The sequence below is a fragment of the Cnephaeus nilssonii genome (genome assembly GCF_951640355.1).
Source record: "Cnephaeus nilssonii genome assembly, chromosome: 4".
Lineage (NCBI taxonomy): Eukaryota > Metazoa > Chordata > Mammalia > Chiroptera > Vespertilionidae > Cnephaeus > Cnephaeus nilssonii.
Genome location: NC_137075.1, coordinates 51,380,496 through 51,395,627, shown reverse-complemented (window position 1 = coordinate 51,395,627; position 15,132 = coordinate 51,380,496). Strand labels below are relative to the sequence as shown.

General features: G+C 35.6%; 1 protein-coding gene across 1 annotated transcript in view; it reads left to right on the top strand.

Annotated features, from left to right (window-relative positions):
* FAM227B (family with sequence similarity 227 member B) overlaps nucleotides 1-15,132 on the top strand; it is a 203,841-nt gene that overhangs the window by 15,570 nt on the left and 173,139 nt on the right. The window contains exons 4-7 of the mRNA XM_079768986.1: nucleotides 2,587-2,622; nucleotides 3,303-3,407; nucleotides 6,677-6,775; nucleotides 10,365-10,466. Coding sequence (XP_079625112.1) covers nucleotides 2,587-2,622; nucleotides 3,303-3,407; nucleotides 6,677-6,775; nucleotides 10,365-10,466 — 342 coding nt within the window. The remainder of the gene's footprint in view (nucleotides 1-2,586; nucleotides 2,623-3,302; nucleotides 3,408-6,676; nucleotides 6,776-10,364; nucleotides 10,467-15,132) is intronic.

Below are 15,132 nucleotides of genomic sequence, written 5' to 3'. Positions count from 1 at the left end.
CACTCACTGTTTACCAAGACAGTGAAGTTAAATTTCAATTTTCTAATCTAACAAATGCCTATATATTTTGACATGATAGCTCTGAATACAATGCAGTTACATATTTCATTTGAAAATAAAACTTAAGAAGAACTGTGTTAATATTACCTGGCACTTCCAGAAATCATTTAAAAAAATGCTGTGTGGAAGCCAACAGGTTCCATAAATATCAACTTTGGTAGATTGTTAAAACATAATACTGAATGGAAAAAAATCAACATACCAAAAGGATATATACAGTTGATATCATTTCTCTAAATTTTAAAAATACAAAAAAGGTCTATATATATATATATATACACTGAGTGGCCAGATTATTATGATCTCTGAATGCATAATAATCTGGCCACTCAGTGTGTGTATGTGTGTGTGTGTGTGTGTGTGTGTGTGTGTATATATATATACATACATATATATATATATATATATATATATATATATATATATATATATGTATATATATATGTATATATATTAGAGGCCACGTGCATGTCTGGCCAGCCTGGCCAGGGGGAGGGGACATGGGCGGTTGGCCGGCCTGCTTGTTGGTCAAACTCCTGGTCAAGGGGACAATTTGCATATTAGCCTTTTATTATATAGGATATTCAATGAGTGGCCAGATTATTATGCATTCAGAGATCACAATAATCTGGCCACTCAGTGTATATGTGTGTATATATGTGTGTGTGTGTGTGTGTGTGTGTGTGTGTATAAAATATACATATGTGTGTAAAAGTATTTTAATGAAATGGAAGAGATACAAACAAGACAAATAATAATGACTATCTCAAGAAAGAGGAACACATGAATGGAACTAGAAATCATTGTGAAAGCAGATCCTAACTTTTATTATGTATATTTATATATAAACTTTGTATATTCTCATTAAATAGTCTTAAGCAATACTAAAATATCAGCGGTAATCCTTTCTAGATTGTGGGGGCATGAGGATTCTGGTAATTATGGTATTCCTTATAATTTCTGTGTTTTTAATTTTTTAAATTTCTGACTTGATAAAAGATGGCTTTCAGAATCTATTGAAATGATCTTTAGATGCATTATACTAACAAAAGTTTTAATAATTATTTTATTGTTAAATATGTTATATTTGGGTTTTTAATCAGGATTTTAGCATGTGTTATTTATATTTTTGTGGTATCTTTCCCAGACTGTATGATCAACACCTTGTTTTGTTATTACTCTGCTCCTTTAAAATGTCCAGTGTTTCTTTGCTCCCTGCAGAATAAAGCCAGGTCTTTGAGATTAACATTAACATCTTCCTAACTTTGACCCCTATCTTTATTGATCAGCTGTATCTAAAGCTCTCAAGCATACAGCATTCATTATTTGTTTTTAAATATAATTTTATTGATTTCAGAGAGAGAGATAGAAACATCAATGATGAGAGAGAGAGTCGTCGATTGGATGCCTCCTGCACGTCCCCTACTGGGGATCAAGCCCACAACCCAGGCATGTGCCCTTGACCAGAATTGAACCCAGGACCCTTCATTCCACAGGCCAACACTATATCCACTGAGCCAAACTGGTTAGGGCTGTAGCCTTCTTTTTATCATAATTGATTTTAGTTTCCCTAGTCATTCTTTTTTATTCCTTTGCACACTTTTTAAAATGCCAGTAATGTAATTCTCTTAGCAGTCTTCTGTTAGCAATCAGTTATTATCCTTTCAAGTGTGTTTCCTATGTCATCTCCTCTATAATAATACGTATTCTATAGTGTGTATATGTGTAAAATTTGCATGTAAGATTAGGTATTCCTGGAGGAAGTAAGGATATGGAAATTAGTAAACAATATATCAACATGCCTAGATGATCAAAAAATAATGTATATAGAAGGCTACTTAATCTCTGTGTAAAGTAATACAGTAAACATGGAGATATGCCACATAGATTCTCCTTCAAGGAAGGACCTGTTGCTCTAGCTGCTAGGAGTGCTGTTAGGGCACTGTCAGCCCCTTTAGGGATTGCCTCACCTAAACGGAACTCATGAGGACAAGCTCTTTCAGGAACCACCACATCCAATGGCTGATCAATTTGGATGCAGAAAGAACTGGCTATTTCAACCCAATGCAGGACAACTATGATGAGTCCTTTCATCTTTAGAGCTCTTCTTAGGATTATTGGAGGCTGTTAGACTTGCATCATAGCTGACTTATCCATCTTCCCAACCTTGCCTCTCCCTTGCCTTCCATAGATAATGAACCCAAAGCACTCCCAATAAACATTCTGAACACTAACTCCACCTCAGAGTCTGTTTGCATTGAATCCAAACTGCAGTAAGTAGTTTGTTTGCATTTTTTATATAGCCCTTATCTATTTGTGTTCTGTATATATGTACCTTATTCCATTCTTGAACGCTGACTAGCTCTGAGGGTAAGGGCCATTTTGTATTCTTAGCATCTAACACAGCAACAACATTCTAGGCTTCAGTAAGAGATACACACACACATACATTAATTGAGCAAGTTTATCAAATATAAAAATTCTTTTATTTAGGATTTTAAAGATCTTATTTTAAAATTTTTCCAGCTTTCCGATGAAATGGAAACAACGAGGAATATAGAGGTATTTAAAATTTCTGTTTTTTGATATTCTGTATCAAGGTACTATGTGGAGGTAAAAGAATGTTTGTAATAACAGATTTGGCTATAGAGATAGGGACCGTAGGAGAGAGAGTTGGGAACAGATATAGAAGCTTTCTTTTTTTAAAAAAATTTGAAAATATATTTTTATTGACTTCAGAGAAGAAGGGAGAGGAAGAGAGAGAGAGAAACATCAATGATAAGAGAGAAACATTGATCGGCTGCCTCCTGCCCACCCCACACTGGGGATTGAGCCTGCAACCTGGGCATGTGCCCTGACCGGAAATCGAACTGTAACCTCCTGGTTCATAGGTCTATGATCAACCACTGAGCCACGCCGGTCGGGCAGAAGCTTTCTTTTCCTGCTCAGGCCATTTCCTTATGTGTAGTTAAAATTCTTGATCATTTGATCAATTCTTAATCAATTTAGTTCTGCAATATTATTTTCTTTTGCTTTTGGATTTGGCATGTGAATATATCAAGGTCTTAATTTCAAAGAAACAGATAGTATGAAGATTTTGCTTAGGTGGAATAAATATTTTTCAATTATTATCATAAAAAGAAGTAAAATAACTAACAGTTAAGTATTTATCTGTCTCCTACTAAGAATACTAACTGAAAAGAGTAAAGTAATTACTGTTGTGTCATATTTCCTCTTTCTAGGGTTGCAACTTTGCAGGATTCAAAACAAATGAGCTTACTCAACTACCCAGATACTTGGATGCTGAACGAATTTATCTCTTTATTTTAAAAGCCCATAACTTTGATGTATGTAAATATTATTTTATTTTTGTATGATAAATTTGTAGAATATAATTTAATGAATCAGACCTTTATTTAAAGATCTGACAAATTAAATGTTTAAGCAAGGTTTAATCCTTTGAGTATTAAGTCTGGCAGGAAAGACCAGTGATGATTTACATCCTGATCACCTGAAGAGAGTGTATTAGACTCTGTGTTCCTGCCTCGGGGGCCTGAGGTTGCTAGTGTGCATTGGCTTAGCATGTGCTGGAGAGGTGGTGGAGAAGGGGGAACCCTCATTCACTGCTGGTGGGACTGTAGACTGATTCAGCCACTATGGAAAAAAATAAGGTAGTTCCTCAAAAAATTGACTCAAGTTACCATATGACCCAGCAATCCCTCTTCTGGGAATCTTGAAAACATTTATTCCCTAAGATATATGCACCCCTATGTTCATTGAAACATTATTCACAGTGGCCAAGACATAGAAACAACCAGTGTCCTTTAATAGACGTTTGGCTAAAGAAGGTGTGGTACATATATACCATGGAATACTACTCAGCCATAAAAAAAGATGAAATACTGCCAAATGCAATAATATGGATGGACCTTGAGGATATTATGCTAAGTGAAATAAGTCAGACAGAAAAAGCTAAAGCACCAAATGATTTCACTCATATGTGGGATATAAAACTGAAACTCATAGACATAGACAACAAAATGGTGCTTACCAGAGGGAAGGGAAGTTGGAGGATAGTAAGGGGTAAAGGCAGCCAAATATATGGTGGTGGAAGATTATTTTACTTTGGGTGATGGGCACACAATGCAATATACAGATCATGTATCATAGAAATCTACACTTGAAACCTATATAAGCTTATTAACCAGTGTTATCCCAATAAATTTAATTAAAAAGAAAACAACAACAAAAGAAATGCTTATAATAACTTACAAGGATTGAACTTATGGATCTGAAACTCAGAAAGAGAAGGTTAAAGGGCTACTGTTTTATGCCCTTTATTTCAGTGGGAATTCCCTGAAATACCTGAATTCTCCTTACCTCATCCAAACACATTCCTGTACATAGAGCCACAGATTAAATTTCTTGATGAACAAAAGTATATATTAGCCTCTGTATCACACTGAACAGAACCTTGGCTAGAGATTATGCTCAGTAAAAATTTTATTGAATTGAATTGTGAATAAAGGGCCTATACTGGTAATATAGTTAAAAGGAGAAAGCTGAGCCACAAGCATACTTACATATACAAATAGAAATTCAAGAGAATATAGAAGTAATTTTTTCCAACCTGAGTCAATTTAGGAGAAAAAGTTCCAAGTCAGATAATCTGTAGGTTTTAAAATATATTTACATTTACTGGTACTGGAATCAAAAAAGTATCACAAATGTAGAAGGGTAGTGGTGTTGAGAAGGAGAGAACCATTTAGCTTTTTAACCTGGGTTTGGGTTTGTTTTCTTTTTCCAATTTTCAATTTTTGGTTGTTTTGACTGTTGATATATTTTAAAGAATTTGGAATTTTCCTGGGGGGAAAAAAGAAGTTAATGATAATAAACATAACCAAAATTAAGACTAAGATCAATCATGCAATTAGTTTATAATAAAAAGCATCTTTGCTTGAAATATGCAAATAATTTAAGCAAAAATATTCATCTTTCCCCCTGTATTTCAATTTTCTACTTTTTCTTTATGTACTTTACATATCTTATATAATAAAAGGCTAATATGCAAATCGACTGAATGGTGGAATGACCAGTCACTATAACGTGCACTGACCACCAGGGGAAAGACGCTCAATGCAGGAGCTGCCTCCTGGTGGTCACAGTGGGAGCACCGCTCAGCCTGAAGCCAGGCTCATGGCTGGCGAGCACAACAGCCGTGGCGGGAGCCTCTCCTGCCTCCGCGGCAATGCTAAGGATATCTGATGGGGAGAGGGCCTAAGCCAGCAGTCAGACATCCTCCAAGGGCTCCTGGACTGCGAGAGGGCACAGGCCGGGCTGAGGGACCCCCTTGAGCGCACAAATTTTGTGCACTGGGTCTCTAGTGTTCTTTATAATTAGGAAGTACCAAATCTAAGATAATGCTGTTACCAATGTAAGTGAAAGAGAAGTGCCCCCACAGAATTTGTGATAAATAATCTTCTCAGCATAAAAGTTTGCACGATGTGTTTTTGTTGTTGTTGACTTGTACTTGAGGAACAAGAATTTATATCTATGTATTTCATTAAAAGAAATCTTAAACTCTACTGAATCTGGCATTTAAAAACTTTTAGTTGAATAAGATAAAATGATCTATTGAATATACCTCTTTAAACCAAGATTTACAATCTGTAATAGTCATGGTAAATAGACTTAACTTTATGTGACAATTTAGATCCATTGCTTAAAGAGAGCTCTATGTTTAGGTAAGGTCTAGATTATAATGGGGTTGATTGGGATAGAAGTCCATGATTGTTGACATCTGTCTTCATTGTAAAAGAGAGCTTGTAGCATATCTTGGATTTTTGCTATTCTTGACCTAGCCTACATTATAATTTCCATATGTCCTAGCCAAATGTGATTATTGAAATGTTGCTAATATGACAGATGAATTTTTAAATTATATTTTAATTAATTTATATATAAATTCCAAAACTAATACTTGATTCAGTTATCAAATAACTTTTGATTATGGTTGAAACAAAATTATAACCATTTATTTTATGAAGTCTAAATATTGATCTAGTATGTATGATGAAAATTTGGTGTTCAAATTGAGATGTGCTATAAGTATAAACTACACAGTATATTTCAAAGGCCTAGTACCAAAAAAGATTATAAAATATTTAATTAATATAGTTTAAATCATATGATAACATTTTAAATATACACTGAGTGGCCAGATTATTATGATCTCTGAACGCATAATAATCTGGCCACTCAGTGTATATCCTATATCATAAAAGGCTAATATTCAAATTGTCCCCTTGACCAGGAGTTCGACCAGCAGGCAGGCCGGCCAACTGCACATGTCCCCTCCCCCTGGCCAGGCTGGCAGGACCCCACCCATGCACGAATTCATATAATCTGGCCACTCAGTGTATATAGTTGGTTAAATGTCATTAAAATTTATTTCACCTTTTACTTTTTACTTTTTTAAAGTGGCTACTAGAAAATTTAATATTACAATAGAGCCCTACATTAAATTTATATTGAACACATACTCTTTACAAAGCCTGTTTAATTAACACATTTTATAATGTATTTTAATTTGATCCCCATCTGTCCTTTTTTGTAGGAAAAAGTTGCTAAACTCTGGAGGACTTATTTTCTCTCAGAAGCCTCTATTGCTCTTTTGCATGATTCCTTTTGGTGGTGGTTTCTCCATAAATTTAAGGTATAATGATATTTTTTAAACTTCCTTTTTAGGTTGATTTGCAGCATTATTCATTTTTCAGTAGAGGTAGCACTGGTACAAAAAATTTATTTCTGGATCCTTTCACAGAGCTTGGTTTTTTAGTATTCCACACATGTAAGAAATCCTGTTTGAAATAGAGTTCTTACACAGGATTAAGACTTTAATATGGATTTCAAAGAATCTGGGTCTTCATTTAATCATAAAAAGATTAGTGAAATCAAATATAGTGAGTAATAAAGTTGTAGCTTTATTTAATACTAGCATTTGCTAATAAACAATAAATAGAAAGCCCACTGCAAGTCAGTGACATTGAAGGAGGTCTTCATTTGGGAACCAGTCTGCAGACCATTTAGAGAGAGGGTCCTCAGTTGATTCAGAAAGGATGACTCTGATTAGGATTAAAGAGATAGAGGTGGGTATCTGGGAAACAATAAGAGAATGGATGTAAGCACCTCATAAATCTTACTTTAGAAAATACATGAACCTAGAAAAAGTGGTGAATGTAAATGACTGCTGTGTAGGCCCTGGATCTGGAAGAATGGAAAATAGAGCAACACAGGGCATCACAGTATAAGCATTAAGAAGGTGTGCCACTCCATCAAGGAGCCTGCCTCGCCCCAGCTCAAGTTACCCCCAGAAAACTGCCTTTGGATCCTCACAGAAATTTCATACCATGAAAAAATGGGCGTTACTAATTTTATATATGAAGTATATATATTCTAGTTAAGAATATTTCTGATATTGTTAGTTGCTGAATGAGGCACAGGAAGTGACATATCAATTCTACAAAGATCATTACCTAGGGAAATTTGTGGAATCAGGAGAGTTTCATTATCTCAAGTTTCTTTTCTAGATCTGAATCCCGAATTTATGTTTTCCCATAACAGAGAGAAACCTTACTTTCCCACTAAATCTGTTAGGATTATATATAACAAGTTTTTGAAGAAAGTGTCTAGCATAATACTGATTTTATAACTGGAATAAAATAAAACTGAGTCACATATAATTTAATTACCAATATAATATGAAAAAAATGATACTCTAGAACAGTGATGGAGAACCTATGACACGCGTAGCCATTTCTGATGACGCGGCCGTTGAGGTTTATTAAATACAATTATATATAACAATTATACATTTATGTTATTTAAACTATAAATATCACGAAATAATGTATTTTCCTCAAAGTGACACACTACCTGAGTTATGCTCAGTTTTTTGGCGAAGTTTGACACACCAAGCTCAAAAGGTTGCCCATCACTGCTCTAGAATATAGCATGCTTCAGCATGCTGACTCTAAAACTTGTGTCAGTTATTGTTATATGATTAATATAAGAGCACATTTTGCTTCTTTATCGCCCGTAATTTAATGGTAGGCTGCTAATAGGAAAAATGCTGTACTTGAACCCAGAAAACTAAAATTTAAATCTATTTTTCCCATTAGTTAGTGTGAGACTTTGGGCTATCCGAGAAAACTTCTCTGAGCTTCTCTAATCTAAAGGCAAAACAAACAAACAAACAAACAAAAAAAAACAGGTAAAAAAAATAACATAAAACCTGTTTTTTTCTAGGATGGTTGTGTGTTCTAAAAGCGGCATGAATAAGAAGACACATAATAAACTGTGAAATGCCATAGAAATGTAATAAGGGATGCAATATAATAGAGTTAAGAGATCTGGCTTTCAAAAACAAGTTTATGCACTTAGTAAATAATGTGACCTTGAATAGTTATTGACCTCTTTAAGTCATTCATAAAGTTTTAAAAATTACCTACCTTATGTGTTTACTGGTAGTGTTATGAGAAAATGCATGTAAAGTTTGGTTTTCATGGAACTAGGTATAGAGTGAGTGTTTAATAGATAGATCTATTTATTATTATTATTGTTATTGTTGTTATTATTATTATTATTATTATTATTATTATATTGATAGATAGAACACAGTGTCCTTCCAAAAAATTGAAAAGGGAGAAGACTTCCTAACTCATTCTATGAAGCCAGCATTAATCTGATACCAAAGTCAACAGTACTATAAGAAACAAAAAATCCTTTCGTGAAAATTGATGTAAAAATCCTCAACAAAATACTAGCTAACCAAATTCAGAAGCATATTAAAATATTTCTCTATGATAAGTGGGATTTATTCCTGGGATGCAAGTATAATGTGATGTTAAACAGCTTGATCTAATGGATATATCAGCAACCTGAATATCACAAACAGGTACAGGATATATTTTCTTTCCAAGCTTATCATAACATTACCAAAAAAATGATCATACCATTTTCCTACTCTGTCTCCTATGGAGGTATATATGGTATGGACACGTATTACTAAAAGACATATTCTCAAAGTTTCTGCTTCAGGAAATTCTTCATACATGTTAAGTGTAGATTGTGTATTTGAAACATGCTAACTTTCTTGACTAATAAATTATATATATATGTATATATATGTGTGTGTGTGTGTGTGTGTGTGAGAGAGAGAGAGATCAGGAACTCCTATTAACATTATCATTATTATTTTTGCTATAATTTCCTTCCATAAATTTATTACACAAGTATGAGAGCTGTATAGGGAGTTAGGAGACCTAGATTCTAGTCTGGCTCTCAGTTACTTAACTGTATAACCTTAAATAATTCTCTTAATCTTTCTGAGCACCAGTGCAATCACTAAAATAGAAGAACTTAATGTAGATGATATCCAACTTCCATTTTATGTCTAAGATCCTGTGCATTTGTAAATCCCAGCTCATATGGCTTGCTAATTTCATAAAAAACTACCACTAACTTTGAAAATTTTTGGTGTTTATTACCATGATGTATTAATGCCAGGATGCTTCTACAGTTGACATAATAAATGAATTTGGACCATTTAATTCATCTTTATTGCTTAATTCATAGATTTGAACTCTAATTCATCTCTTCATTTCTTAATAAAGCAAGAATCCAGGGTACTACATTAGGACTTTGCTATAATATTGCCATTATTATCTATATATTTCTTCCTTCTTGCAACATCCTTATTTTGTTTCCAGTTTAGCTATGATGTCACAATTTTACTAGTTCTAGTTATGACTGCTTCACCCCAATAATTGCTTTACTTTCATGCTGAGTTACTGGTAATGAAAGAATTGGAATGGTTATAGAACAATAGTAGGTAACTAAGTCATTGATTGCCTTCTATATGCCAACTACTATAAGAACCTTCATTAATTCATCAAGCATTTCTGTGTTTTTTGTGTGCCAGGCACTGTGCTTGAAATACATCACATAAAACATGATCCTTGTCCTTATTTAATTTTAAGATACTACTTTAAGATATGTATATATTATCAACATTTGGCAGATGAGGAAACTAGAACTTAATTAACTTGCCCAGGGTAATGCAGCTAATGAAATAACAGCCAGGATTTAAATTTAGGTCTGCATGCTGCCAAAACCCATGTTCATTCCACTGCAGCAACTGATCTGCTCTTTAAGAATAGATAAAATTACTGACAGGCAAACAAATTCTAATTTTAAATTGTAATATTAATGATTTTAATTCCATACATCTTTTGTTTTTTAAGCCTGACAAAGAAAATCAAGATTTCTTGTTTGATAGGATTTCAGAAAGTTACGTGACACTTTTCATAAGCATACCTCTAAGTAAAAAGGATGCATTCTTTCAGGTAAAACATAGAAATTAATGGTTATGCTAATTATTTTTGGAGCTAATGAAATAGAAAAATAGTTATTTTACTTAAACACATATAAGAACATATTTTATTACTTTGAAAGCAAAATTTCCTGAAATAAAGTAAGTTATGATACTGTTTTAATCCTTACCTGAGGACATGCTTTATTATTATTATTATTATTATTATTATTATTATTATTGATTTGAGAGAAAGGGAGGGAGAGAGAAAGAGAGAGAAACATAGATCAGTTGTTTCTCGTACTACAACTTGGTCATGTGCCCTGATATGTTCCTCACTCCAGAATATTGTTTTCCGTTGACTAAAGTTCTTACAGAATCTCCTTAGTGAGATATAGGTCTTTTGTTTGCATATTAATAATTTGAAAACTATTGACTTATCCTATGTATATTCTTGGTTTTTATATTTATCTAAAAAATTGCTTATCAATTTTGTTTTTCTTTATAATATATCTTTTGATCTAAGAGGACTTAAAAAATTTATGTTATGCCTAAGGACTAAGTCCCTGTTAAGTAAAGAACATGGACAAATTTATGAATCAAATGCTTGTTTTACTTTGCTCTACTATTAACTAATGAGTAGGGTTGATTAAAATAATTTCTATTCTTGAGTAATGTTAAATGAAGATGGTAGGAATTTCATTGGGTATTTTTAAATTTAAACATCTAGTATTTCAAAGCAGAAGCCACATTCAAATACTTCATTGTGTTGACATCTGTAAATCAGAAATAAATAGGTATTTTGGAGTCAGTAAATGTTTCTTTTCCATGGGTAAAACAAGCCTAAAATAAAAATAGTTAAATGTCCTTCATAAACAAACCTAAATTGTGAAATATTTATGTTTGATCTTTACTTATCTTATAAACATATACCTACTGTGTCACAAAAGGAAACCAGTAGTAGACTTGGAATGAGATTTGGCTTCATGTCTGGAATCTGCTACTAATTTCCTGGGGGATCTTGTTAAGACATTCAGTCTCAGTTCCACAGCTGGTTGTCAGATAAAGATGATGATCAGATTCCTGATTCATAAATTATTGTTTTGTAGAACAATGATGTTCTCAAAGATAGACTGGAATTTTGTCTGCTAATATTGAATATTTTTTTCTTACTTGCAGGAAATAGTTAATAGCTAGGATTTGGGCTAATTAAATTGCTAGAGGTGACAAAAACAACTGTTTCTCTCTCCATAATCTTTCTTTGCTTGAGAACCAGGCCACCTCCCTACAGGTTTATCCCCTTCAGAGCAATTTAAATGGAAATGGAGCCTCATCTCTCATTGACCAATTTCCATTCTTTTTAACTCATTCAGATAAGTGTGGGTTTTGTTACTATTGGCTCATCTGACTTATCATACCTAAGGAAGAGAAATTTATTAATATTAAAAAATAAAAAATTATCTTCAGATCTTATTATTCATACACTAGAGACCCGGTTGCACAAATTCGTGCACGGGTGGGGTCCGGCTGGTTTGCCCTGATCGGGGCCAATCAGGCCAGCCTAGGGAAAGGGCTGCAGGCAGTTGGTGGGCCAGCCCCGCCCCTGATCCAGGAGGGGGCGCTAATTGGGGGTGGGACTGGCTGGGGAGAGGGGCCGCAGGCGGTTGGCCAGCCGACCCGCCCCCTGGTCAAACTCCTGGTTGAACTCCGGGTGGAGGGGACAATTTGCATATTAGCCTTTTATCATATCAGATATTAACTGAATCTAAACATATTTACTGTGACTTTTACTTCCCTCTCTTCCCATATTGTACAAAGATATTCCTTTAGAAATTTTTCCCAACACAATTTGACACTTGATCTCTTTTTCCTTTAATCTCCTGAAGGTAAGGTGCTCACAGAAAACTTTTAGAGGTTTCCCTTTTTCACCATGTGCAACATTTAATTTTAATGATTAGGTTTATCCTCTTCAGAGCTATTTAAGTGGAAGTGGTTTTAATGTACCACAAGTAAAATATGTGATTCTTTCTGGTAGTAAAATGTTCATGGTTCATTCAATAAAGTTAAATATATCAATATATTAAAGCATTCTCCTATCTCATCCCTGCCCCCCTCCCAAAATAATCATTGAGTTTTTTCTAATAAAACCATCACTTACAAGCAAATGTGAACAATACTGGATTCGGTGACTCTATTAGTTTCCTATTGTTGCTGTAACAAATTGTCACAAACTTAGTGGCTTATAAGAGCAGAAATTGATTGTCTCACAATTAGGCCAGAAGTCCAAAGCAAGTCTTTTTTAAAAATTTGTCTTTATTGTTGACAGTATTATAAATGTTCCCTTTTTTCCCCCCCATTGATCCCCTCCATCTTACACCTATCCCTCCCAGGCCTTTACCACACTGTTGTCTGTGTCCATGGGCTATGCATATTTATATATATAAAAGCCTAAATGACTGAATAACTAAATGACTGGTTGACTGGTTGCTATGACGCGCACTGATCACCGGGGGCAGACCCTCAACACAGGAGCTGCCCCCTGGTGGTCAGTGCACTCCCACAGCCAACCTCCCATGGCCGGCCAACTTCCTGCAGTCCCTTCCCACAGCCAGCCAGCCCCCCTGATCAGCCCTGATCGCTGACCAGGCCAAAGGACCCCACCCATGCACGAATTCATGCACCAGGACTCTAGTTTGCATATAAGTTCCCTGGTTAAACTCTCCCCACCCTGAGTTTTTTTCTTTAATTAAATTTATTGAAGTGACATTGGTCAACATAATCATATAGGTTTCAAGTGTTCTGTGTTACAAGATCTGTATATTGATTGCACCATGTGCCCACTACCCAAAGTCAAATCTTATACTGTCACCCTATATTAGCATCCCCTTCTTCCCCTACCCACTTACCTCCACAACTACCACACTGCTGTTTGTTTTCATGAGTGCTAGTTTTATATCTCATATGGTTCTTAACTTTTTCTAACTGACTTATTTCACTTAGCATAATATTCTCAAGGTACATCCATGTTGTTGCAAATGGCAGTATTTTATTCTTTCTTATGGCTGAGTACTATTCCACTGTGTATATGTTCCACATCTTCTTTATCCAGTCCTCTATCACAGGACACTTTGGTGATCTTACTCTTAGTGTTGTGATCTTATGTTTTTTTTTTGTTTCAGAATAACTCCCTTGAGTATTTCCTGCAATGGAGGTTTCTGGTAATAAAATCCCTCACCTTCTGTATGTCTAGGAATGTCTTTATTTCTCCTTCATATTTAAAGGATAATTTCTCTAGATATGTTATTTGTGGCTTGTAATTTCTCTCTTTCAGATGTTTGAATATTTGGCTCCACTCTCATCTGGCTTGTGGAATTTCTACTAAGAAGTTGGATGAAATTATGATGGGTTTTCCTTTGTATTTCACTTTCTTCTTTTCCCTGGCTGCTTTGAGCATTTTTTCTTTGTCATTAATTTTTGACAGTTTTAATACCAACTGCCTTGGAGAATGCCTCTTTGGATTGAAGTAACTAGGTGTTCTGTTTGCTTCTTGGATTTGAGGATCTAGTTCTTTCCATAGGTTTGGGAAGTTGTCATCCACTATTTGTTTGAATATACTCTCTGTTCCCTGTTCCCTCTCTTCCTCCTCCAGAATGCCTATTATTCTAATACTAGGGGCTCAGTGCATGAATTTGTGCACAGAAAGGAACTGTGGGCCGTGAGGCTATGGTGGGCACAGGGGCAGGTCTCGGCCCATCCTCCGTGCCACCGCCCGGCCCCTCCCACAGTGGTCCCTGGTCCCCTGTCTGCAGCAGCCCAGCTCATGCCACCACTGCTCCCATGCACTGACGGTGCCAACCCCACTCACACCCTCTGACAGTATGGAGCGATTAGGGCCCATGTCGGCTGTGGGTGCGAGAGGCGGTTTGCTGGCCCCGATCGCCCCTCAGGAGCAGTGGGAGGTGGAGAAGCCCTGAGGGAAGATTGGGGCTGGCAGCCGCCACTTGCACCCACTGACAGTGCTGAGCGATCAGGGCTGGCACTGGGCACCGGCAGCAGGTGCAAGTGGCGGCTCCAACACAGGCAGCAGGTGTGAGTGCCAGGCGGGACCACAGTGAACGGGAGCAAAGAATTTTTAGTAACCATCAGAGGCTGCCCCAATGACAGCAACCAGTGCCCCACCTTGGTCTGGCACCCTACTCACCTGCTCCACCATCCCCCTGGTGGTCAGTGCACATCATAGCTTGTTCGGTTCTGCCGTTCTGTCTATTTGCATATTAGCCTTTTATTATATAGGATTGCTTTTTCCAATGGAGTCAGATAAGTCTCATAGAGCTCTTTCATTATTTTTTATGTTCAGGTCTCTCTCTCTTCTTCCCTCTGTGCCATTTCTAGATTCCTATCTTTGATATCACTAATTATTTCCTCCATCTGGTTGGCTCTGTTTTTTATGCTCAGTAGTTTACTTTTAATCTCCTTAATTGCAGGCTTTATTTCCAGGATTTCTGATTGGTTCTTCTGTAAAGTTTCAATCTTTTTTGTAAAGAACTTCTTTTTTTTCATTGATTTGTTTTCTGCGTGCATTGAATTGCCTGTCTATATTTTCTCGCATCTTGAATCTTTTCAGAACTGCAATCTTGAAATCTCTGTCATTTATATCATGTACTAGTATTTCCATGTGTTCCAGCCTACTTTCTGGGGAT